The sequence below is a fragment of the Rhineura floridana genome, chromosome 7 (assembly GCF_030035675.1).
Source record: "Rhineura floridana isolate rRhiFlo1 chromosome 7, rRhiFlo1.hap2, whole genome shotgun sequence".
NCBI lineage: Eukaryota > Metazoa > Chordata > Lepidosauria > Squamata > Rhineuridae > Rhineura > Rhineura floridana.
Genome location: NC_084486.1, coordinates 155,209,627 through 155,236,478, shown reverse-complemented (window position 1 = coordinate 155,236,478; position 26,852 = coordinate 155,209,627). Strand labels below are relative to the sequence as shown.

The 26,852-nt window shown below is 45.5% G+C and overlaps 1 protein-coding gene across 16 annotated transcripts in view; it reads right to left on the bottom strand.

Moving 5' to 3' along the window:
• DLG1 (discs large MAGUK scaffold protein 1) overlaps positions 1 to 26,852 on the bottom strand; it is a 182,781-nt gene that overhangs the window by 61,731 nt on the left and 94,198 nt on the right. For 9 of the 16 annotated variants that reach the window (XM_061637659.1, XM_061637660.1, XM_061637656.1 and 6 more), the window contains 6 exons: positions 25,846 to 26,015; positions 25,212 to 25,351; positions 22,029 to 22,173; positions 11,484 to 11,610; positions 3,205 to 3,361; positions 2,693 to 2,795 (listed from right to left, as the gene is read on the bottom strand). In XM_061637659.1, coding sequence (XP_061493643.1) covers positions 2,693 to 2,795; positions 3,205 to 3,361; positions 11,484 to 11,610; positions 22,029 to 22,173; positions 25,212 to 25,351; positions 25,846 to 26,015 — 842 coding nt within the window. The remainder of the gene's footprint in view (positions 1 to 2,692; positions 2,796 to 3,204; positions 3,362 to 11,483; positions 11,611 to 22,028; positions 22,174 to 25,211; positions 25,352 to 25,845; positions 26,016 to 26,852) is intronic. The other 7 variants (XM_061637657.1, XM_061637663.1, XM_061637673.1 and 4 more) reach the window with 1 other exon arrangement.

Below are 26,852 nucleotides of genomic sequence, written 5' to 3'. Positions count from 1 at the left end.
ATAGGTGCCAAAAAGATAACAGAGATAGCGCCTGTCTAATATTTATGTAAATGTACTGCCTTCAAGTTGATTCCGACTTATGGCAACCCTATGAATAGGGAGTTCATGGTAATATTTAAGGGCAGGGAGTTCCACAGGGTAGGTACTGCCACACTAAAGGTCTGTTTCCTATGTTGTGCGGAACAGACCTCCTGATAAGATGGTATCTGCAGAAGGCCCTCACCTGCAGAGAGCAGTGATCGACTGGGTATATAAGGGGTAAGACGGTCTTTCAGGTATCCTGGTCTCGAACTGTATGGGGCTTTGTACACCAAGACTAGAACCTTGAACTTGGCCCGGTAGCAAATGGGCAGCCAGTGCAATTCTTTCAGCAAAGGGGTGACATGTTGGCGATACCCTGCCCTAGTGAACAACTTCACCACCAAATCTTGCACCAGTTGCAGCTTCCGGACCAACTCAAGGGCAGCCCAACATAGAGCGCATTACAGAAATCGAGCCTGGAGATTATCAGTACGTGGACAACAGCAATCAGATTATCCCGGTCCAGAAATGGCTGCAGCTGTCTTACCAGCCAAAGCTGGTAAAAAGACATTCCTAGCCACTGAGGTCACCTGGGACTGTAGCGACAAAGATGGATCTAGAAGCACCCCCAGACTACAGATCTGCTCTTTCAGAGGGAGTACAACCCCATCCAAAGCAGGCAACTGACCAATTATCCAAACTGAGGAACCACCAATCCACAGCACCTCCATCTTGCAAGGATTCAGACTCAGTTTATTGGCCCTCATCCAGCCCACCACTGAGTCCAGGCAGCAGCCCCGGGGCTTGCACGGCCTCTCTTGATTGAGATGTTACAAAGAAACAGAGCTGGGTATTGTCAGTGTACTGCTGACACCTTGTCCCAAATCTCCTGATGACCGCTCCCAAGGGCTTCACATAGATGTTAAACAGCATGGGGGACAAGATGGTACCCTGCGGCACCCCACAGCACAGCTGCCAGGGGGCTGAAAGACAATCACCCAATGCTATTATCTGAAAACAACCTTGGACATAGGATTGGAACCACTGTAAAACAGTGTCTCCAATACCCATCTCACCAAGTCTGCCCAGAAGGATACCATGGTCAATGGTATCAAAAGCCACTGAGAGATAAGTAAGAACATAAGAACATAAGAAGAGCCTGCTGGATCAGGCCAGTGGCCCATCTAGTCCAGCATCCTGTTCTCACAGTGGCCAACCAGGTGCCTGGGGGAAGCCCATAACAGGGTTGCACTCTCCCTGTCCTTCTCCCGATAAAGGTCATCCATGGGGGGGCAAAGGCCGATTCAGTCCCATAACCAGGCCTGAACCCAGACTGGAATGGGTCAAGATAATGTTTCATCCAAGAGTACTTGCAATTGCTGCTCCACAATCCTCCCAATCACCTTCCCTAAAAAGGGGGTATTTGCGACCGGTTGGTAATTGTCGCAGACCAGTGGGTCCAGGGTGAGCTGTATCAGGAGCAGTCGGATCACTGCCTCTTTCAGGGCGGCTAGAACCACAATGATGCATTGACCACACCCTGGATCCACTTGGTCAAACCCCCTTGGCAAACTTTAATAAGCCAAGAAGGGCAAGGGTCAAGAGGACAGGTTGCTGGCCGCATCATCGCAAGCACCTTACGTCATCAGGCTGCATCAACTGAAACAGTTCCCAAGAAGCTGCAGCAGACATTGCACTGGACACCTCACTGGGGAGTACAGTAGATGTGGAGGGGGCATCAAGACTGCTACGGAGGGTGGTTTCCTCGTGACAGAGATGGAAGTTCTGTAGACCACAGCAACTCCTCCCCCACATCCCTGCAGCCTGTGCTGGTGTTGCATCGAGTATCCAGGTGGGCAAAGCTGGGTCAGAACAACTCCTCCCAGCTCACCCACCCAAGTCTTGGTAATGCATCACCTTCATCCACGATCAAATCATGGATGAGTGTAGTCTTATGGTGTACCGATCTGGCATTAAGAAACAACACACACAGGCCAGTGGGCACGGCAGATGAGCAACAAGGAACTCATCCATGAGAGAAGTAGTGAGGAACCAGGCGTAGATATCGCCCTCCTCCTCTATGGTAATTCACCACCTCCCCTTGGCTATACTTCCCTCTACCCGTGATCACAAAAATTGGGGTGGCATCACCCATGTCCCTCCTTACTAAGACTCCTCCTAAACACCTGATATGGACCCAACAAGAGCCCACCAACAAAACCTACCTAAGCCAATTATCCCAGTAGACCTCTGTGAGAATTAAGAACAGTCAGACCCACTCAATATCTTTCAGAGAGGACACATCTATTCCCCCCCGTCTCACACCCAGGGAGGGCCAGCCTTCTGCCAGTTACAGACCCTCACTCTGAAGGTGTCCGACGACTTTCTCCTATCGTTCAGTTCACTGCACAGGCTCTCACACCACACAGGAACTACACATGAGCCACACGCCCTCCCCACTACCCAATCTCCTCTAGATTGCTTAAAAAAACAAAAGAAATAAAGAAATAGAAGAGGGTAGCGCCCTCACCCTCGGGACTCCCTAAGGAGAGACTCCCTTTGGTGTCACCCCTTCGGTGGCAACCCCGCCGGCAGCAGTATTGGCACAAGCACTCTAGTCTCTCCCCTCAAATTAATTAAGGCAGATGGATTGACTTAGTAATTTACTTGCCTTCTGGACGGTACTGAGCCACAATAGTGACAGCTTGGCCAGCATTTTTCAAGGCAGCAGCTGCTTCTTCATGAGTTGCAGCTTTGAGGTCCACACCATTTACCTGAAAAAGAAAGGTAAGCAAAGAACATCTATAAAAATAAGGAGCGACATATAGTAGATTGGATCTTAGCACTGGGGTAGGATGCTACAGACTCAAACATTCCCTACAGCCCTGTCCTGGACTCTCAAAATTATGTAAACCACACAGAGAACTTGGATGGGCAGTATCAACAAACTGAAATAGTGACCAACAGCTAGTGGCAAGCAGGGTCAACTTGGCCTGAAATACTGGGGAGACCAAGAACTCCTGCCAGGTAGCTCCAACAAGCCCAATGCCCCACAGTCACTAGCACAGGGCAGACCCACATGCTGCCTGGCTACACTCTGCCCACTTGGCCCAAGGGGCAAAAAACAAGTAGGGGGAAGAAGACGAAGGAACATTCCCGCTTTCCTCCATGCAGTCTCCTTACTGAAATGATGCGGTCTCCTCTTCTGAGCTCTCCACTGAGGTCGGCAGGCCCTCCTGCAAGGATGAATGAGACAAAAATGCCTTCCCCGTCCTCTCCTCCCACTATGTTGAAACCAAGCCCTGTGGATCCTCGATGGAGCACCAACTTCCGTGGCTCCCTAAAAGAACAAAAGAATCCCAGCCATTTGTCCTCCATTTGCAAACCAAATACTTCACAGGAACAATAAGGCTGCAACCAAACGCAATGGATTTTAATCAATTAGACTGCAGTCTAATGATTAAATCTGCAGATGGACAAATGCAAGAGAAAAGACGTCACTGCCCTCACCCCTGCCCATCTGGGCAATACTTTTACTGAGACCAATAAAAATGTCACAGAGGTGTAGTAAGCTTTCAAGCTCTCCAGAACTCTTTTTCATCAGGCTTCAGATGTTACACAAAGCAGCAGAGGCTGAACTGGGGAATGAGGAAAAATAAAAAACCAAAAAGTACAAAATTTAGGCTGGGGATGCCTGTAATGTTCAGGATCCCCTGTCAATCTCTTTTGAAAGATTGGTGTTACATTGGCCGCTTTCCAGTTCTCAAGTACGAAGAGTGATCTTGGGGACAAGTTACATATTTTTATTAGAAGTTCAGCAATTTCACATTTGAGTTCTTTGAGAAATCTTGGGCGGATGCCATATGGACCTTGCGATTTGTCAGTTTTTATTTTAACAATAAGGCCTAGAATGTTGTCCTGTGTTACCAGTGCTTGCCTCAGTTCCTTCACCTCCCCTTCCAACTCTACAATTTTATGATTCTATGACTCCCTTCCTATGCAAGTTAGTTCAGGCACAGGGATCTCCCCTACATCTTCCGCTGTGAAGGCGTATGCAAAGAATTCATTCAGCTTCTCTGCAATCCGCTTATCTTTTTTAGGACACGCTGTTACACTCAAGTCCTGCTTGAGAGCTTCCCGTGGGCATCTGGTTGGCCACTGTGAGAACAGAGTGCTCCAGCTGCAGAAGTCTTCTGATGGTCTTAATTGTGTACACTCCTATTATTTCCCTTACTCATCTTAGAGCAAATAACTTCTCCTTATAGGGAAGTTGTACCAGCTCCCTGATAATTTTGCTAGCCCTCTTATTTGCACCTTTTCCAGCTCTGTAGAATCCTTTCTGAGGAGCAGCAACCAGAACTGTACACAGCATTCCATGTGTGGCTGTAGCATAGATTTGGATTCCTGCACTGAGCAGGGGGTTGGACTTGATGGCCTTATAGGCTCCTTCCAACTGTACAGTTCTATGATTTTATGCTGTAGCCATGAGGTCAGACTGTAGATGCAGTTCCATAATGGGAGGTTCCATTCACTAGAAAAGACAATAATTCTGGGAAAAACAGAAGGGAGTAGAAAAAGAGGAAGGCCAAACAAGAGATGGATTGATTCCATAAAGGAAGCCACAGACCTGAACTTACAAGACCTGAACAGGGCGGTTCACAACAGATGCTCTTGGAGGTCACTGATTCATTCACTGACTGAATGGGCGGGAAAATGGCAAATGCAATTCAATATAAACAAGTGTAAAATATGCATATTAGAGCAAAAAATCTTCATTTCACATATACGCTCATGGGGTCTGAACCAGAGCTTGGAAAAATTACTTTTTTGAACTACAACTCCCATCAGCCCAATCCAGTGGCCATGGTGGCTGGGGCTGATGGGAGTTGTAGTTTTAAAAAGTAACTTTTCCAAGCTGGCGGTGACCGACCAGGAGACCTCGGGGTTGTAGTGGACAGCACAATGAAAATGTTGACCCAGTGTGCAGCAGCTGTGAAAAAGGCAAATTCCATGCTAGCGATAATTAGGAAAGGTATTGAAAAGAAAACAGCCGATATCATAATGCCGTTGTATAAATCTATAGTGCGGCCGCATTTGGAATACTGTGTACAGTTCTGGTCGCCTCATCTCAAAAAGGAGATTATAGAGTTGGAAAAGGTTCAGAAGAGGGCAACCAGAATGATCAAGGGGATGGAGCGACTCCCTTACGAGGAAAGATTGCAGCATTTGGGGCTTTTTAGTTTGGAGAAAAGGCGGGTCAGAGGAGACATGATAGAAGTGTATAAAATTATGCATGGCATTGAGAAAGTGGATAGAGAAAAGTTCTTTTCCCTCTCATAATACTAGAACTTGTGGACATTCAAAGAAGCTGAATGTTGGAAGATTCAGGACAGACAAAAGGAAGTACTTCTTTACTCAGCGCATAGTTAAACTATGGAATTTGCTCCCACAAGATGCAGTAATGGCCACCAGCTTGGATGGCTTTAAAAGATTAGACAAATTCATGGAGGACACGGCTATCAATGGCTACTAGCCATGATGGCTGTGCTCTGCCACCCTAGTCAGAGGCAGCATGCTTCTGAAAACCAGTTGCTGGAAGCCTCAGGAGGGGAGAGTGTTCTTGCACTCGGGTCCTGCTTGCGGGCTTCCCCCAGGCACCTGGTTGGCCACTGTGAGAACAGGATGCTGGACTAGATGGGCCACTGGCCTGATCCAGCAGGCTCTTCTTATGTTCTTATGTTCATAGGGTTGCCATAAGTCGTAATTGACTTCAAGGCACATAACAACAACAAATATGGGAGGTTCCAGGCTAAATAGGACCCTCCCAGGGGCTACAGGTATCAGCTGACAGACCTAGGATTCTGGGATGAAGAGGCAATGGCAGGTTCTGGGTTGTAATCCAGATCGTATGGACCAACACAGCTACCTTTGCTGTTTTATCTTTCTTTTATCATTACACACAAAGAAAAAAGGAAATGTATAAAAATCACATCTGTAAAAATGAAATGTCAAAACGGAATGTGAATGGAATTGAGCACTGAGCTTTCATTTTACAGCGGATGTCAAACACCCTCTACTTTAGTAAGACCCTTTTGTAGGCTGTAACTTAACAGTAACAGAAATAGCCAATCCATTAATTCTATGATGACCAATCTGTAACATTGTCCTCATTAATCTCCATCCTTTTCTTACAGTGGTGAACCATATGGCCTCTGGAAAGTCCACGAGCACGGCCTGATTGCAACAGGAGTCTCCCACTTGCAATTCCCAGCAACTGGTATTCAGCATACTGCCCCGGACAATGGAGATAGAATCCATCCAAATCAGTGGCCATCATTTCTCTCGCGGCAGCGAATCCCATTCCATTCTGTTCTGCTTGAAGAAGTCCTTTCTTTTGTCTGTCCGGAATATTCCAGCATTCAGCTTCATTGGATGTCCATGAGTTCTAGTGTTACGAGAGAGGGAGAAAAACTTCTCCCTAACCACTTTCACTTACAGAGTCAGTATGAAGCAGTCTCTCACCATCAGGTAAACCAGCCCAGCAGCTGAGAGCAGCAGCACTTGGGGACTCTGCAACTGTTGCTAATTAACAACTCACAGATTAACAGCTCCACAGAGCTCCATCCTATCCCCTGGTACTAATGGATGCTCTACCACTGTCGCTTCCAGCCTGGTAGTTTTGCTACTGGATGCCAGGTCTGTCCATAATAAAACCATGCTGATCTATCATTTGATCACAGACAAACAGACCAACCTGGAGTGTATCACTGAGACCTGGATGGGCCAGATCTGATTCAGGTCTGCCCGTGTGGGTGCTCAGTACACTATCAACACAGACTGGAGGGGCAGGGGGGAGAGGTGTTGCTGTAGTCCATAAGAGTTCACTTCCCATTACTAGGAAACCCTTGCAGCAGGACTGGAGGGTTGGCATCTGGCACTGGGCCAGAGAAACAGATTAGGGACCCTATCTTGTCAACTATGTGCCCCCACCAGCAGTCCGGCTGCCACATTCTGCACCAGCTGAAGCTTCCGAACCAGGCCCAAGGGCAGCCCCACATAGGACACTTTTCAGTAATCCAGGCTTGAGGATACCAGCGCATGGGCTACAGTGGTCAGGCTACTCCTGTCCAGGAACAGCTGTAGCTGGAGAAACAGACAGAGCTGGTAAAGGCACTCCTAGCCACAGAGGACACTTGAACTTCTAGTGATAGAAATGTAATCAGGGGTATCCCAAAGCTATGGACCTGCTCCTTCAGAGGAAGCACGACCCCATCCAGAACAGGTAACTTGCCTATCTCCCGGATGTGGGAACCACCTACTCAAAGAGCCTCCGTCTTCCCAGGATTCAAGCACAGTTTATTGGCCCTCACCCAGCCCAACACTGCATTCAGGCACCAATCCAGAGCGTTCACAGCCTCTCCTGATTCAGAGGTTACGGAGATACAGAGCTGAGCGTCATCAGTATACTACTGACACCTTGCTCCAAAACTCCTAATGACTGTTGCTCCCAACAGCTTCAGATAGATGTTAAGTAGCACTGGAGAAAGGAGCAGTACCCAGCAGCATAGTGGCAAGTTCACAGTCACACCAGCCCCCCCCCCCAGCCATGTCCTCTCTTCCATTTCCCCTCGTGTCCCTTGCTCTCTGTGCTGTCTCTGCACCCACAATGCACTACAACAGACGCCCCTAGGAGCCAATCAGCATGAAAGGGGAAGCTGTGCCTCAGTGTGTGAGTGGCTGACTCACCTCCTTTCACTCAGTTTCGCTCCAATCAGCACAAAAGGTGGAGACTCATTTCAGTGGACAGTGTGCTCGTACATAGGGACCTGGTGGGATCCTGCTCCCCAAAAGTAAGGGATCTATGACACCCCCCCCACAATCCCAGACAACTATGCCCCTGCTTAGCGCGCTGCTGCACCCCAGAGCACAAGTGTCAGGGACCAAGGAGCACTCACCAAGTGCTACACTCTGACCACGGCCCTACAGGTAAAAACGAAAGCACCATAATATGGTGCCCCCGATACCCTTCCTGCTGAGTCAGCCAAGGAGGATACCATGTTCAAAGGTATCAAAAGCCACTGAGAGATCGAGCAGAAGTAGCAGGGTCACAGTCCCCGTCTCTCTTGTGATAAGGGGCATCCATCAGGGTGGGTGGCCAAGGCTGATGCAGCTCTGAACACGGGAAGCTGCCTTGTACGAGTCAGGCTGCTGGTCCATCAGGCTCAGTACTGCCTGCCTGGCTGGCTGCAGCTCTCCACGGTGTCAGGCAGGGAGATGCTCCTGCTGGAGGTGCTCCTGGACTGGACCTGGGACCGTCTGCATGCGCAGAAGATGTCTGCACTGAGCTCAGGCCCTTCCCCAAACCGGGTCTGAACCTGGATTGCAGTGGATCTAGGTAATCAGGCCTCATCCAGGAACGCCTGCAGTTGCTCCACAACCACCTTTGCCAAGACAGGCGTCCTGGCAACTGCCCTAAACTTACTACACTCCACTGGATCCAGGGTGGGCTTTTGAAGGAGTGGATGCCCACCGCCTCTTTGAGGGAGCAGCAACACTCCGTGACTCACCCCGTCACCCCACTCTGGCTAGCTTTAATAAGCCAGGGAGGACAAGCACCTGATGAGGAGGTCTTTGGGGGCATCACTGCAAGCATCCTGCCCACTCCATCAGGCCACATCAACGGGCGTTGATCCCACAGTACTGCGTTTGACGCTGCATGGGGCACCTCGGCTGGCACTGCCACAGCAGCACCTTCTACATTAATGTGGACAACTTTATTCATTAATGAACAACTTTATCCTCCAAGTGTTGCGCCAGCTGGTTCCAGTTAGACGAGGTGCACTCCAGAGATCTGCCCCCTGGTCAGGAGTGACCAACCTCTGGAGCACACGGAACAACTCCGCCGGACAGCTCCTTGAGGACAGGGTCACAGCTGGGATACCAGAGTAAGCCTGGTATCCATGCCATGGATGCCACCTGAACCTGTAATGACAGCGGCAGGTCCAACAGCACCCCCAAACTATGCACCAGGCCTTTCAGAGGGTTAGGGTTGCCACTCAACCAGACTACTACTAAGAGTGCCTCTGTCTCGCCTAAGCCGGACTTTGGCCTATTAGGGCCTCGTTGCCCCGTTATCATGACCAGGCACAGCTCCTGCAGGAGAAACGTATCTGCAGGTCGCTTGCCTATTTATTTATTTATTCATTATGCTTGTATACCGCCCCATAGCCGAAGCTCTCTGGGCGGTTTACAGTAACTAAAAACAAATACAATTTAAAATACATCTTTTAAAACACAATTTAAAACACAATTTAAAACACATGCCAAAAATTTAACATTGAAAAATCCACACTAGCAATAGTATACAGCCATCCTTGTGGCTGTATGTTTGCTGTACCACCCACTGAGAAATTGCTAATGTTTTCACCTCTACCAGTTGGGTATTTACTGCCAATTTTATATGTGAAGCTTTTAAAATTCTTCATTCAAACAGGTGGATTTAAAAACTTGTATGTTAAACTGGCAATTCTCCAAGTTGATGTCAAATAAGAACCGATTTCTTTGGCAGAAACAAAGATACCAGGATAAAATGCTTGTGATTCAACTTGTGTACGTGTACATACAAAAGGTCTTTATAAAACTGCATAACCATTCAAAGAGAAAGTTGGTTGCTGAACAAACCTTTCATATGCAAAGGCCTAATGTTAAAGGCAGCACAGAAACAATAAAATAAACTAATGCAGAGATAGAGACAGAGACAGAAACAGAGAGACAGAGAGAGTCTAAAGCAGGGAAATGACCTGAATAAATCAATTCCCACCCACCCCCAAAGTTAAGAAAAGATGTTCACTGTCTGGAAAAGATTAACTTATTGCAGTCAAACATTTTTATAAAAAATAAACTGCTGTAAACTAAATGCATATCAAACAGAAACATAAAGAATGGGAGCAGCAAGGATGGAGATCCGAAAAAGCAATAGTTTGCTGCTTCTCAGGAAAGAAAAATATAACCTAGCATTAAGTCAGTGCACAAAACAGTCATTAAACAAAAAGGACAAATACCCATAATAAGGCTAAAGACAGATGCAGTATTTGTAGAACAGCAGAGCTACTCAGAAGGTGCTTTCCCTGTATTCAGTTCAAATGCTCCTTGTGACTCAGGAAGTGGCATCATTGCATTCCGTTCAAACGTACCTACTCCTCCCTTGGGTCAAGCTCCAAAATAAAAAAAAATAGCCCTGCCATTTCCCCCATCTGCATTCTGAAGTGGTACATCCCAGACATGAATTTGTACCACCTCAATGAGATCTACGGGAGGCGGGGTATGGAAAAACAGTTGTGAAACTAGGGTGTTTGAAGTAAGAAACATCTATTTTCTCAAGAACTGAGCCAATCTGAACAGTGAAAACAGTTCCAACTAACAACCCTTACATATAAATTTTCCTCCCGTAGCAAACAGCAGCTGGAGAGAGGAGGGCCCAGTTTTTATTAAGACCATCTCTTCTGTGCACACTGCACAACAACAACACGCACCTTCGCTCAGCGGCTTCATGTAGACAGTCAACAGCATGGGAGATACGATGGAATCTTTAAGGGTAATAGAATCATGGAATCGTAGAGTTGGAAGGGGCCTATAAGGCTCAATGCAGGGATCCAAATCAAAGCATTCCCGACAGATGGCTGTCCAGCTGCCTCCTGAAGGCCTCCAGTGTCGGAGAGCCCACCACCTGCTTTGCATGCAGAAGGTTCCAGGTTCAGTCCCTGGCAGCATCTCCAGAAAAGGCTGGGAAAGACGGCTGAAACCCTGGAGAGCTGCTGCCATTCAGTGTAGCCAATACTGGGCCAAATGCACAAACGCTCTGACTCCGCATGACGCAGGTTCCTGTGTTTCTCACATGAGACCCTGAAGCTGAGAGGCTGCGAGGTCGAGCAGGACCTGCTGGCCCCTCCTCCCATCTCATGACAGGCCATCCCAGACACCCAACGCAGGACGGCTGCTGTAGGAGGACAGCACGGCCGATGGCGCTGAAGCTGCTGAGAGGCCAAGCAGGACTAGCGCAGCGGCAGTCCCTCTGCCATTCTTCCCTCTTACAAGAGGACCGAGGCTATTTTTATGCCAAAACTGGGACTAAAGCTTGGTCTCACCCATGACAGCCTGTATGTGGTCAGTTTTCATACCATGTTGCCCCCAAACAGACTCCTTTGCAAAGAAAGTGCCTTACGCTCAGTGTAAGTAATAATGGCCCCATCAGCACCCAGATGGATTTATTCTGGGGGTCACTGCCTTTTCCAGCCTGGCAAGGCACTCTTCCACCTGCCATGCTAAACCACCTCCTCTCTGGCCAGACAATCTGGCATGCCCCATCTGCCTGCACCAGGCTGCCTGTTCAATTCCATCAATGGTTCTGGCCTGCCTGATGAGGCATCGTGGAACTCTTGGCACGGGATGCAGGAACTCCTTACCTCGTGATCTTGTCATCGCCAAGCATCCCTTTGGGAATGGGGGAATATCTCCCTGGTGATGCTGGTGGCAGGGTCTGTCCCAAGTAAGTGGATGGGCTGATGTGGTTGTCGGCAGACTGAGAAAAAGCTGGCAAGGAAAGAAATGCAGGTGGTGAACGCTGTACAAACATCACATGAAGGATCTTAGCTTACTGGAAATCAGAAAAATTGTACAAATGATTTGGGCTAAAACCAAATTTTCTGCTTTCAACTTTGCAGATGCTGCTCCTACAAGCTGCTTATTAATGTTTGGGTCAGACAGTGCCCTATGCTCATACAAAAGGAAGGAAGGAAGGAAGGAAGGAAGGAAGGAAGGAAGGAAGGAAGGAAGGAAGGAAGGAAGGAAGGAAGGAAGGAAGGAAGGAAGGAAGGAAGGAAGGAAGGAAGGAAGGAAGACTTCCCACCCTTTCAGCTGGTTCAGGGATGGTTCCTTTGTAAGACCATTCAGAAGTGCTGAGGCTGTGCATATGATCAAGTGTTCCTTCACCAGAAGCACAGCTCTCTTGGAAAGACCTGCTGAGTTTTAAATTATAGTATATCGTATATATAATTTATAGTATATCGTGGACTTCCCAGGAGGATCCCTACGCCTGTGCAGCCTCTGAGACGAGCTCCGTCTTGGATGAACCTTATCCAGTTTAAATTCAGTCAGAAGGCTCTTTTCTGACTGGGAATAATTTCTTCCGGATAAGGAAGAAACGTGAGATTTCCCACACAGCTTTGCTTTGATTGTTGGAGTCTGGAATTCGTCAGAATTGTCTGTCTTCCAGCAGCTCAGACAGAGCGAGGATTTTTATGCTAGCTCAGCTGGATAAGTGACCCGTTTTTTTTTTAATACGGATTAACAGGCAAACATCCTCCTGTCTACATTCATCATTTTCTTATCTATACAGCTAAAGAGATTTGTCAAAGGAACAGCAATTGAGATAACCTAGGTGAGGTAAGACTTTCCTTTTTTTTATTCACGGAACTAAGGGGGAAGAAAATATAAATAGCTTATCTTTTTTTTTAATTGCAAAAAGCTGACATGGAAAATAGCATTTTAAAGATTACAACGGACGAGAGATTTCTGATTGGAAGAGATAAGAAATCTTTTTGATTTATAAGGCTTTTGTGTAATATATGGCTGGGACTATTTTTCCTGATCTACTTTTTTTTTTGACGAATCTGCTCATTCTCTCTGCTACTAGTTATTTGGACGCTGTGAACTAAAGCCGTTCTTACACTTCCGGGCAGATAAGAGATAAGGGCTGTCTAGCGTGTGACGTCAGTTGGTTGGAAAGATTAACTCCTTTGTAACTGGTTAAAGAAATAAGCTGCTCTTTGTTTGGGACATTGAAAATTGAAGGAGTTTTGTTCCTTTGGCTTTAAGAATGACAATTAAGAAGATCGTGGATGCACAAGAAGGGACTTTATCTCTAGACATGTTTCAGAAAATAATGAATGGGATTAACTCAATAAAACAAGAACTGAGAAATAATAGACAAGCGTGGAGAATTGAATTTCACGAAATGAGACAGGAGCTGAAAGAAACTCAGGATTCTATGAGAAAGGAGAATAAAGATAGATCTGGAAAACAAAAAAAGGATGAAAGAGAAATTAAAGGCAAGGTTCAAATTATGGAGATTGGCTTAATTATGGACATGAAAAAAGATTTGGATTTCCTGGCTGTGATGGATCCTGGAGACAAATATTATAGTTTGGAATTCAGCGCTGTCCCTGAAGGAATTGAAGAGATTAGAGATAAAGATATTATCGGTTCAAAAAAATTCCTGGACTGGAAGGATTTGATGGAACTTGAAATGGAGAAAGTTAACAGAATGAATTCCTGTTTTGTGTCACTGGAAAAGCCTTCAAGAGATGTACTAGTGTATCACGTGGAAAAGAGGAACAGAGATGCGGCTTTGCAACAATACTTCAGTGATACGTTTGGATTTGATGGCAAGAAAATATCTGTGATGGAGGAAATTCCTATCAGACTTTTATTATATGACTATGACAGCAAGATTTTTGGGTGCGTAAAGATGGAAGATGGATCTAATATGGATAATGACAGAAGAGCGATTTAAAATTACTGGACTTAGTAGATCTGAAGAGTTGGATTAATTGATATGTTTATTTAGTACAAAAATTGATTGATATATATCTCAAGGATTGGAAACTTCTCTTTGACTTTTTGTGGAAGATTAAAATGATAGGATGTTAATGAGATTTGAAACCAACTAAGATAACCGCTGGAGGAAGGTGATTTTATAATCTATTAAGAGATAGGTTTGTTATATATTATAGATTTATAGCTGAACCATGACAAATCGGAAGTCAATATTTTTTCTTTTTTATATATATATATATATTTCTTCTTTTTGTATTGTACTAGTTATTGATTTGTGTTGTTTTCTTTTTGTATTGTTTTGGTTTTGAAAATTGGAATAAAAATTAATTGAAAAAAAAATTATAGTATATCGTAATATTAATGTTAATAGTGGGACCTGATGGAAAGGATATAGAAGCAAGCCAGCTCTCAGAGAGCGAGTGAACAGGGACAGTAACAGGAGTTTGGAAGCGGAGTTGGATAGGGAAGGTCAAGGGGGAGGTCCCTAACAAAAAAAAAATCTTGAAGCACACAGCACAGATGAGTGGAGCTCTCCTGTCTACCCTGAAGGAGGACAGGACAAAGCACAACTCATTTCAATACAAGTAGAAAGCAAGAAACACAAGATAGTAGAGACTATGGACAGGAAGGGCACTCCAGTGAAGGTGACCTGCTAGGTGTGTGCAATGTTTGCTTTCTTGCCTAAGAACATGATGAACACGTGCAAGAAGCACAAGCTGGTGGCGCTGTTGGAAGAAAAAGGCCCGGAGTGGCAGGTGGCCACAATCAAGAGTGTAAGAGAAGGCGAAGAGTTCTTAGACAGAACACTGGAACAAAAATAACAAAGAGAAGTACAGGAGGTGGAAGAACAAGAGCAAGTTGAGGCAGAAAAGGAGAGTATCGAGGAGAGGATCAAGGAAGTGGAGGGAACTCTGCGGAAAAGGGTGGCAGTTAGGAGCAGAAGAGCCAGAAGACACTGTGCACTGGTAGAACTATGGAAACACTTGCAGGTACTTGAGGATGACACTAGAGGACAGTCTGCAGAGGAAGAATTACAGGAGAACCCACATGGCAGCGAGTGAGAAGCTGAAGCTCAGTCAAACAGAGGCAATGAAACCACACCCCACGGCAAGAAGAAGAGAAGAGCAGTAGTGGTGGGAGACTCCCTACTGCGTGGGATTGAAACCCACGTATGCCAAGAAGATCCATGGACTCGCCAGGTATGCTGCCCCCTGGAGGATGGATTAGAGATGTGACGCAAGGGTTGCCATCGCTCATAAGGCCCACTGACAGGTATCCCTTTCTCCTCATCCATGTGGGAATGAATGATACTGCCAAGCGGAGCTATGAAGAAATCACATCAGACTTTGAAGCTCTGGGAAGAAAACTCAAGGACTTTGGGGCCCAGATAATTTTCTCATCCATCTTTCCTGTACTTAGAAGAGAAAGGGAAAGAAAAATACTGTGGATGAATGACTGGCTACGAAGGTGATGCTGATGTGAGAAATTTGGATTCTGGGACCACAGGCTACACTTCCTGGAAGATGGACTGCTGGCAAGTGATGGGTTGCACCTCACAAGAACTAGGAAGTACTGTATGTGTTTGGCACAGGATGGAAACCGTCATCAGGAGGGCTTTAAACTGAATCCTAAGGGGGCAGAGAGATGTAAACTTGGTGGTGACAACTAATAAAGGCTTGTGCACAGTAGAAACTGAGCGTACAGCGCTAATGGGGCCCAATAATAGTCTTCATGAAAAGGTAGGAAGGAAGCCAGGCTGTAAATCACATGGTCTTTACTGTCTGTATACTAATGCCCAGAGTATGAGAAACCAACAGGATGAACTTGAACTCTTAATACAGGAGAGTAAATACGAAGTAATAGGTATAACTGAAAGTTGGTGGGTTAACTCCCATAACTGGAGTACACCGACTGAAGGATATACCTTGTTCAAAAAAACAAAAGGAATAGAAAGGGAGGCGGAGTCTCACTATACATTAAATATATATATCCCTCCATAGAAATACAGGATGAGCTTGGTATTATTATTATTATTATTATTATTATTATTGTTATTATTATTATTTTATTCAGTTTCTATACCGCCCACAGCCAACGGCTCTCTGGGTGGTGAACAACATGAATATAAAATACAATATGATAAAACCACGTAATAACTACCGCGCACATAACAGAAATACCCACAAGCTGAAACATATTACACAATTCATTCAGTATACCAGCGTGTACCACCAAGCGTACCTGGAGTAAAATAATGGGGCAAGGAATAAGGGGGACATGGTGGTTGGAGTCTACTAACAAACATCCAAACAAGGAGAAGACGAGGATGAAACTTTTGAAAAGGAAATTGCCAATGTTTCAAGGAGGCATGATGTAGTAGTAATGGGGGGCTTCAATTACCCCGGTATCTGTTGGGAGACAAATTCTGCCAAACACGGCACCTCCAAGAAATTCCTGACTTGTGTTGGGGATAATGTTCTCCTACAGAAAGTGGAGGAAGCAACTAGAGGATCAGCTATCCTGGACTTGATTCTAACCAACAGAGATGACTTAGTGGATGAAGTGGCAGTTGCAAGAACTCTGGGGGAAAAGTGACCATGTTATACATGAGTTCTTGGTTGTAAAGGAAGCAAAAGCTGAGAGTAGCTGTACGCGTACCCTCGACTTCAGGAAGGCTGATTATAATGAACTCAGAACAGTGATAAGAAAGGTTCTGCGGCAAGCGATCGTAATGAGAAAAAGGAGTCCATGATGGGTGGGAGTTTCTAAAAAAGGAAATTCTAAAAGGCACAATTGCAAACAATTCCAACGATGAATAAAAGGGGAAGACAGCAGAAAAAGTCAATGTGGCTTCACAAAAAGCTCAGAGATGTCCTGAAAACAAAAAAGGACACATCCAGAAAGTGGAAGGAAGGCCAGGCCACAAAGGAAGAGTATAGGCAAGTAGCACAGAATTGCAGGGATGGCATCAGGAACGCTGAAGCCGAGAATGAGCTGAGGTTAGCAAGGGATACCAAAAGCAACAAAGAAATTTCCTTCAGGTACAACCATAGTAAATGACAGAGAAAAGAAATGGTGGCACAGCTACTCAATGAGGATGGCAAAATGGTAACAGGTGACAAAGAAAAGGCAGAAGTGCTCAATTCCAACTTTGGCTCAGTCTTCCAAAAGAGGGTCTATGATCCTCCAGGGAAACATGAAGTTGAAGGGGCAGGACTGCAACTTGAGATTTATAGTCAAATGGTCAAGGAATATCTAATTCCTTTGAACAAGTTCAATTTTCCAGGGCCCAATGAACTGAATCCTAGAGTATTGAAGGAACTGGCTGCAGAAGTCTCAGAACTACTGTCTCTTATCTTTGAGAAATCATAGAGGATGGGTGAAGTGCTGGATGACTGCTGGAGGGCTAATGTTGTCCCTATCTTCAAAAAGAAGGAACCTGGGAAGTGCAGACCAGTCAGCCTGACATCAATCCCTGGAAAAATTCTGGAGCAGATTGTAAATTTATTTATTTATTGCACTTGTATACCGCCCCATAGCTGAAGCTCTCTGGGTGGTTTACAGCAATAAAAAACATTAAAACAAATATACAATTTAAAACACATATTTTAAAAACAATTTAAAACACAATTTTAAAATTCAAAACAATTTAAAAACACATGCTAAAATGCCTGGGAGAAGAGGAAAGTCTTGACCTGGTGCTGAAAAGATAACAGTGTTGGCGCCAGGCGCACCTCGTCAAGGAGATCATTCCATAATTTGGGGGCCACCACTGAGAAGGCCCTCTCCCTTGTTGCCACCCTCCCAGCTTCCCTTGGAGTAGGCACCCGGAGGAAGGCCTTTGATCTTGAACATTGTGTACGGGTGAGTTCGTATCGGGAGAAGCATTCCATCAGGTATTGTGGTCCCAAGCCGTGTAAGGGTTTATAGGTCAAAACCAGCACCTTGAATCGAGGTCGGAAACATACAGGCAACCAATGCAAGCAGGCCAGAATCGCTTTTATATGTTTGGACAGTCTGGTCCCTGTTACCAATCTGGCCGCTGCATTTTACACAAGCTACAGTTTCCGAACTGTCTTCAAATGCAGCCCCACGTAGAGTGCATTGCAGTAATCTAATTTGGAGGTTACCAGAGCATGGACAACTGAAGCCAGGTTATCCCTGTCCAGATAGGGACGTACTTGGGCCACCAACTGAAGTTGGTAGAAGGCACTCCGTGCCACCGAGGCTACCAGAGCCTCAAGTGACAGAGATGGTTCTAGGAGAACCCCCAAACTACGAACCTGCTCCTTCAGGGGGAGTGCAACCCCATCCAGAACAGGTTGGACATCCACCATCTGGTCAGAAGAACCACCCACTAGCAGCATCTCAGTCTTGTCTGGATTGAGCCTCAGTTTATTAGCCCTCATCCAGTCCATTGTCGCAGCCAGGCACTGGTTCAGCACATTGACAGCCTCACCTGAAGAAGATGAAAAGGAGAAATAGAGCTGCGTGTCATCAGCATACTGATGGCAACGCACTCCAAAGCTCCAGATGACCGCACCCAATGGTTTCATGTCGATGTTTAACAGCATGGGGGACAGAACTGACCCCTGCGGAACCCCATACTGGAGAGTCCAGGGTGCCGAGTAATGTTCCCCAACCACCTTCTGGAGGCGACCTGCCAAGTAGGAGTGGAACCACCGCAATGCAGTACCTCCCACTCCCAACTCAGCTAGTCTCCCCAGAAGGATACCATGGTCGATGGTATCGAAAGCCACTGAGAGATCAAGGAGAATCAACAGAGTCACACTCCCCCTGTCTCTCTCCCGACAAAGGTCATCATACAGGGTGACCAAGGCTGTTTCCGTGCCAAAACCTGAAACCCGACTGAAATGGATCCAGACAATCAGTCTCATCCAAGAGTGTCTGGATCTGGCCTGCAACCACTCGTTCCAGGAATGGAACATTTGCTACCGGCCTATAGTTATTAAGATTTTCTGGGTCCAGGGAGGGCCTCTTCAGGAGTGGTCTCACTACTGCCTCTTTCAGGCAGCCAGGGACCAGCCCCTCTTGCAGGGAGGCATTAATCACTTCCCTGGCCCAGCCGGCTGTTCCATCCCTGCTAGCTTTTATGAGCCAAGAAGGGCAAGGATCCAGCACAGAAGTGGTTGCACGAACCTGTCCAAGCACCTTCTCAAAGTCCTCAAGCTGCACTAACTGAAACTCATCCAAGAAGTCGGGACAAGGCTGTCAGTCTGTAAGCACCTTGAAAACAATGCCGTGATTACTAGAAGTCAACATGGATTTACCAAATCCTGCCAGACTAATCTCATTTTCTGATCGGGTAACCTTCCTGGTAGACTGTGGGAATGATGTGGACATATATCTTGACTTCAACAAAGGTTTTGACAAAGTGTGCCCCATGATATTCTGATTGGCAAGCTAGCCAAATGTGAACTGGATGGAACAATTATCAGGCGGATCCACAGTTGGCTACAAAATTGTACTTAAAGAGCACTTATTAATGGTTTGTTATGCTATGATTGTTACGGGCTGACCCCATGTTTAATGTATGTAAATTTCCCATCTAAGCATCATTCTAATATATGTATTAATCCTAATGTATAGGGTATGCAGACCTCCTCATAGCTTCCAGTCAAGCCTGGTAAGTTCAAAAGGGAAAAAGGTTTTCTCTCCTCCCTCCGTTGTCTAGTTCTGGGCAGTCAGCCACTGTACTGATCATGACACGCAGCTTCCAGCTCCAGCTGCCTTACATGGTGAGGACCAACACCTGTTTCAAGTCACGTTGTCAACTAGCTGTTATTGAATGGTTTCGTGAGTCCCGTTTGCTGTCCCTGGCAGGTGGCTTGATGAGACGTTTGCTCAGGGAGGGGACACTCCCAGCACTACCTGGAGATGCTGCCATTGGGGACTGAAGTCCTGCATGCAAAGCAAATGCTCTGCCACTGAGCTACTTTGGCCCTTCCCCATTCTGGTCAAACACAGAAAACTATCTCCACAAACACAATTAACTTGGGGCTATTATCCAGGTTGTTGTTGTTATGTGCCTTCACGTCGATTACGACTTATGGCGACCCTATGAATCAGCGACCTCCAAGAGCATCTGTCGTGAACCACCCTGTTCAGATCTTGTAAGTTCAGGTCTGTGGCTTCCTTTATGAAATCAACCCATCTCTTGTTTGGCCTTCCTCTTTTTCTACTCCCTTCTGTTTTTCCCAGCATTATTGCCTTTTCCAGTGAATCATGGCTTCTCATTATGTGTCCAAAGTGGGATAACCTCAGTTTCATCATTTTAGCTTCTAGTGATAGTTCTGGTTTAATATGTTCTAACACCCAATTATTTGTCTTTTTCACAATCCATGGTATGCGCAAAGCTCTCCTCCAACATTATCCAGGTAAGTTAGAGTATATTCAAAATAGACCCACTGAAATTAATGGACCTAAATTAGTTACAACTATTGTTTTCAACAAAACAATCATCATGCCAAAATACAATTTAAATAACATCCCAGAAGAATATAAAGATCAAATAAGGAACAGATCTGAGGCTTTAAATTTAGTGGACAGAGAACCAGAAGAACTATGGATTGAAGAGAGACACTATCAGGCAAGAATGCAAAACGACAATACCTCTTGTTAAAAAGAGAGAAAGACCTCAATGGATGACTGAAGAAACTCTTAAAATGGTTAAAGAGAGAAGGAAAGCAAAAGCAAAAGGAGATAGAAACACAGTCAGAACCCTAAATGCAACAATACAGCGACTAGTACGTAGGGAAAGAAAACTATTACAATAGTTATTGTATAGAAATAGAAAAGGACAACAAAAAGGGAAGAACAAGAGCCCTATTCTAAAAGATTAGAGAAATGAAAGGGAAATTTAAACCAAGAGTAAGGATGTTGAACAATTAACAGGGGAACACACTGACTGACAGAGATGAAATAAAAGGAAGATGGAAGCAATACACTGAAGAACTTGATAAAAAAGATGCAAGGATGACAGATTCATTCACAGAGGAACCATATGATGAGGAACCAGAAATTTTAGAATGCGAGGTAAAAGCAGCTCTTAAAATTCTTGGAAGAAACAAATCACCAGGAATAGATGGCATACCAATAGAGTTGCTACAAGCTACTGAGACTGAATCTGTCCAAATTTTGACAAAAATTTGTCAAGGAATATGGAAAACTAAATAATGGCCCACAGACTGGAAGCGTTCAATATATATTCCAATTCCAAAGAAAGGGGATCCCAGGGAATGCAGTAATTATCAAACTATTGCCTTAATATCCCATGCAAGTAAAGTACAGTAAGGCCCCACTCATACGGTGGGTTACGTTCCGGACCCCCACCGAAAAGCGAAAAACCGCCGAAAAGTGGAACTCATTGAATAGAATGACATGCGATGCCCGAAAACTGCCGTAAAAGCGGAACAAGCACCGTATGAGTGGGGCGTTAGTCTAATTGCGTCTAATTGAGACCGCCACATTTGCAAAGTGCCGTGAAGCAGGGCCCTACTGTAATGCTCAAGATTCTACAACAAAGGCTCTTACCATATATGGAGCGAGAAATGCCAGACGTCCAAGCTGGATTTAGAAAGGGAAGAGGCACCAGAGATCATATCGCAAACATACGTTGGATAATGGAACGGACCAATGAATTTCAAAAGAAAATCACCCTGTGCTTTATAGATTATAGCAAAGCCTTTGACTCTGTAGATCATGAAAAACTATGGAATGCTTTAAAAGAAATGGGGGTGTCACAGCATCTGATTGTCCTGATGCACAACCTATACTCTGGACAAGAGGCTACTGTAAGGACAGAATATGGGGAAACCAATTGGTTCCCCATCGGAAAGGGTGTGAGACAGAGGTGTGTTTTTTTTATCACCCTATTTGTTTAATCTGTACGCAGAACATATCATACAGAAAGCGGGATTGGATCAAGAGGAAGGAGGTGTGAAAATTGAAGGAAGAAATATCAATAATTTAAGATATGCAGACGATACCATACTACTAGCAGAAACCTGTAATGATCTGAAACAAATGCTGATGAAAGTTAAAGAGGAAAGCACAAAAGCAGGACTACAGCTGAACATCAAGGAGACTGAAGTAATGACAACAGAAGATTTATGTAACTTTAAAGTTGACAACGAGGACATTGAACTTGTTAAGGACTATCAATACCTTGGCACAGTCATTAACCAAAATGGAGACAATAGTCAAGAAATCAGAAGAAGGCTGGGACTGGGGAGGGCAGCTGTGAGAGAACTAAAAAAGGTCCTCAAATGCAAAGGTGTGTCACTGAACACCAAAGTCAGGATCATTCAAGTAAGCTGCCATGCTACATCTGCTATTGTCTGCTCCAGACAATTCCAAGAAACTAAACTTACAGTTGGTGATGTCTGGAGGAGTGTAGCTATCATTCATGAACATGCTGGTGGGTTTTGCGACTTTCAGATAAACAAAATCAGAGGTGTTTTTCAAGGCAGTCACTGCTTCTTCGTGTGTAACTTCTTCTAGGCAAACGCTGTTCACCTGGAGATGGAGAGAGAGAGAGAGAGAGATGAAACTAACTCATCCCTGTTAAGTTCAGCTTTCCAGGAAGTCTCAGGGGCAACCCTCCACATGTACATTAGTAGACAAGGCACCACTTTACTCAGAATTGTTTGGCTCTGACTGGCAGGAGCCTCCCGTGGTCTCAACCAACACAGTCTATTTAAATATATATATATATATATATATATATATATATATATATATTATATATATATATAATCCCTCCTATTTTATTCAACCTCCAAGTGGCTTATGATAAACAAAAATACAACAGTAGAATTCTTGTGGCACTTTAAAGCCTAAGGTATTATTAAAGCTAGATTAACTAAGCACATAGAAGAACAAGCCTTGCTGGAGCAGAGCCAGCATGGCTTCTGCAAGGGAAAGTCCTGTCTCAGTAACCTATTAGAATTCTTTGAGAGTGTCAACAAGCATATAGATAGAGGTGATCCAGTGGACACAGTGTACTTAGACTTTCAAAAAGCGTTTGACAAGGTACCTCACCAAAGACTTCTGAGGAAGCTTAGCAGTCATGGAATAAGAGGAGAGGTCCTCTTGTGGATAAGAAATTGGTTAAGAAGCAGAAAGCAGAGAGTAGGAATAAACAGACAGTTCTCCCAATGGAGGGCTGTAGAAAGTGGAGTCCCTCAAGGATCGGTATTGGGACCTGTACTTTTCAACTTGTTCATTAATGACCTAGAATTAGGAGTGAGCAGTGAAGTGGCCAAGTTTGCTGATGACACTAAATTGTTCAGGGTTGCTAAAACAAAAAGGGATTGTGAAGAGCTCCAAAAAGACCTCTCCAAACTGAGTGAATGGGCGGAAAAATGGCAAATGCAATTCAATATAAACAAGTGTAAAATTATGCATATTGGAGCAAAACATCTTAATTTCACATATACGCTCATGGGGTCTGAACTGGCGGTGACCGACCAGGAGAGAGACCTCGGGGTTGTAGTGGACAGCACGATGAAAATGTCGACCCAGAGTGCGGCAGCTGTGAAAAAGGCAAATTCCATGCTAGCGATAATTAGGAAAGGTATTGAAAATAAAACAGCCGATATCATAATGCCATTGTATAAATCTATGGTGCGGCCGCATTTGGAATACTGTGTACAGTTCTGGTCGCCTCATCTCAAAAAGGAGATTATAGAGTTGGAAAAGGTTCAGAAGAGGGCAACCAGAACGATCAAGGGGATGGAGCGACGCCCTTACGAGGAAAGGTTGCATCATTTGGGGCTTTTTAGTTTAGAGAAAAGGCGGGTCAGAGGAGACATGATAGAAGTGTATAAAATGATGCATGGCATTGAGAAAGTGGATAGAGAAAAGTTCTTCTCCCTCTCTCATAATACTAGAACTCGTGGACATTCAAAGAAGCTGAATGTTGGAAGATTCAGGATAGACAAAAGGAAGTACTTCTTTACTCAGCGCATAGTTAAACTATGGAATTTGCTCCCACAAGATGCAGTAATGGCCACCAGCTTGGATGGCTTTAAAAGATTAGACAAATTCATGGAGGACAGGGCTATCAATGGCTACTAGCTGTGATGGCTGTGCTCTGCCACCCTAGTCAGAGGCAGCATGCTTCTGAAAACCAGTTGCCGGAAGCCTCAGGAGGGGAGAGTGTTCTTGCACTCGGGTCCTGCTGGCGGGCTTCCCCCAGGCACCTGGTTGGCTGCTGTGAGAACAGGATGCTGGACTAGATGGGCCACTGGCCTGATCCAGCAGGCTCTTCTTATGTTCTTATGTTCTTATGAAACCATAAAAGGAAACCAGTTCCTCAGGAATGCCAAGTTCAGTCACTACGCAGTAGGAATGCTCTGACATCAAATGGAAGCTATTTATTAGAGGTTGATGCGTTTCAGGTCTAAACAACCTTTTTTCCAAGGGCAATCTCAGAGTAAGCTTCAAATCCAGAATCCCTTTGCAATGTAAAGGCAAAAAACACAAAAACTTCTAACTTCATAAAGTACTTAAGCTTTTGTGCGGCAGCTGTAAAAAAAGGGAAATTCCATGCTAGGCACTATGAGGAAAGGTTTTGAAAATAAAACAGCCAATATTGTCATGATGTTATACAAATAGGTGGTGCAGCCACATTTGGAATACTGTGTACAGTTCTGGTCACCTCACCTCAACAAGGATATTGTTGCATTTTGTTTTTGTGGCCTAAATGCAGAATCCTGCATTTGTCTTTATTGAATTTCATTTTATTAATTTCAGCCCAATTTTCTAGTCTATCCAGGTCCCTTTGGATTTTATTCCTGTCTTCCATTGTGTTAGCTATCCCTCCCAGTTTCGTATCATCCGCAAACTTCATAAGGCTTCCCTCAACCCCTTCATCTAAGTCACTGATAAAAATGTTGAAGAGTATCGGCCCCAGGACAGAACCCTGTGGCATAGGACACTGTACACTAAAACCAGAATCTTGAACTTGGCCCGGTAGCTCATGGACAGCCAGTGCAATTCTTCCAATAATGGGGTAACATGTTGGCAATACCCTGCCCCAGTGAGCAGTCACGCTGCTGCATTTTGTCAAAGCTTCACAAGTTCTCAATTTTCTATTGCTGTCTTTATAAATGAGAGACCTTTTGTGAATTGACAGCAGTCTGTCCAGTCCCAAGTTTGACTTCCATATAGCATGCAACATCTTAGCTGTGAAAGGTGTTCTGAGTCCACCAGGGTTCATTTCCCAAGAAAGAAAGTTGGACACCCTTTGCTCTGATGAGCAAGAGGTAGTTAAGTGACCTCTGCAGCCTTCTCCAAGATGAACAGAGGACCTGCCAAGCTTCAGCGGCAATGCAAGGAGCCTCAGGGAATCAATGGCATCCCAAAGGCTACTTTGCAACTTAGAAATGCCTCATCATCCCCCACTAGTGCTAGAAAGTGTGGGACCAAGACATACAGAACCCTATATGAAAAGACGCACGGCCCTGGCTTTGAGGGTAGCCAAGCCGCCCAGGAGGACATGGCATGGAAATGTGCCAAGAACGCAAAAGGAAATGGCAGCTTCAACTCACAGCCAGAAGCTTGTCTCCAATCTGCAGTTTGCCATCCTTGTGCGCTGCACCTCCTTCAATAATTTTGGTGACGTAGATGCTGTTGTCTCCAGGAATGTGCTGGTTTCCAACACCCCCAGCGATGCTAAACCCAAGACCTGCTTCAAGAGAGCAAAGACAGTCAGCATGACTTCCACAAACCTTATGCAGCTCTGCAAACAGTATGCACACCATAGCACTATTCAACGTATCCAGATGCTGTCCGAAATTCTGCACAGGAAGAGCAGAGGGAGAGGACTTATGGGCAGGGGATGGTGAGAATCAGGCAAGAGCAGCGGAGTTGGCTAAGAAGGAGATCCCCAACCTGCAGCTTGAAAGGCTCACAACACCCCACTAGCCACACATTGGCAGGGAACTGTTTTTTTCCAAAAGAGAAAGCAAGAAATGCTCCAGAATCCACAGGAGTAGCTGGCTTTTACGGCCCCAAACATGCATTGCTCTATGCAGTTCCAAATGCTTCAGTAGGTACCCGAAGCCCCTGGGAAAGTGCAGATTAACCAAGGCCATGAAGGTGAACTGCACTGATCCTATGGAGCTGCACTGATCAGACTCTGATCCTGACCCAAGAAGCTCGCTCCAATTTGCTGCCACAAACCTTTGGGGCCTTTCACGAGCTTAATCTCCACAATTTTCTCTGTTACTTGCTTTCTTCTCTTGACATACAGCCGGACCAAGGAGCCGGCCTCCTTCAAGGCCTCCACAGCTTTACTGTGCGTTACATCACGGACATCCACCTCATTGACTCGTAAAATGCAGTCGTTCACCCTGCGGACCGAGAAGAACGATTACCCTGAACGGCATTCAGAACATTCCAGGCCATTCGCTGTAAAGCAGCCCCGTGCCAACAAATCACTTCACTTGTCCAATAGAGGCGATACTTCAAGAAAGACCCTCTGGGCTGCCTGCTCTGTGTGCAGCCCAGTGGCATGCCCATTACTCAAAAGCAGGCCCAATTTCTGCAACGGGGCTGATTTCCTTCTAGGTTAGCCTGCCTTGGGCTGAAGTTCTCCCCCCCCCTCGCTTACACACAGGCACTGCCCAGAACACACAGTGAGGTTAACTGGCTGAGCCAAGCCCCCCCCCCGAGGAACCCAGCTGTCCCTGAAGTATCTGCCTGGGAGTGCCACGCCTGCTCTCACCCTCATGAGGGATGGGGATCCTGCCAGACTCATCAGAGCAATCAGCAGAGAGCCCAGGAGTCTTGACTCTTTTCCCTAAAGGCTCAGAGTTTTTTTGTTTTTAAGACTGCGGTCTAAAGGAAGCTGGGTTATTCCCACAGGAAAAAAGATGAGGTTCTAAACAAGAGAAAAAAGTTGCTACAGGGAGCAATGAGCAGAACTCCTGCAGTGGAGCTGGGCTGGAAAGGACGCAGGAAGAAAAGTCTCCTCGTGCACATATTGCTGCATAGGGGAGGGAGGGAGGGAGAGCCAGAGGATCCCCCCCCCTCACTGCAGGAAATGTGTTTCCTTCCAGCCTCATCCACATGCACAGTCGCAGGTGTTGCCCAGGATGCCTGCATTTCCCACCCTCTCATACCATTCCCGTAATTTATTTATGGTCACCAAAACTGCTTTTGACAAGGAACTACAGCCAGCTGCTACG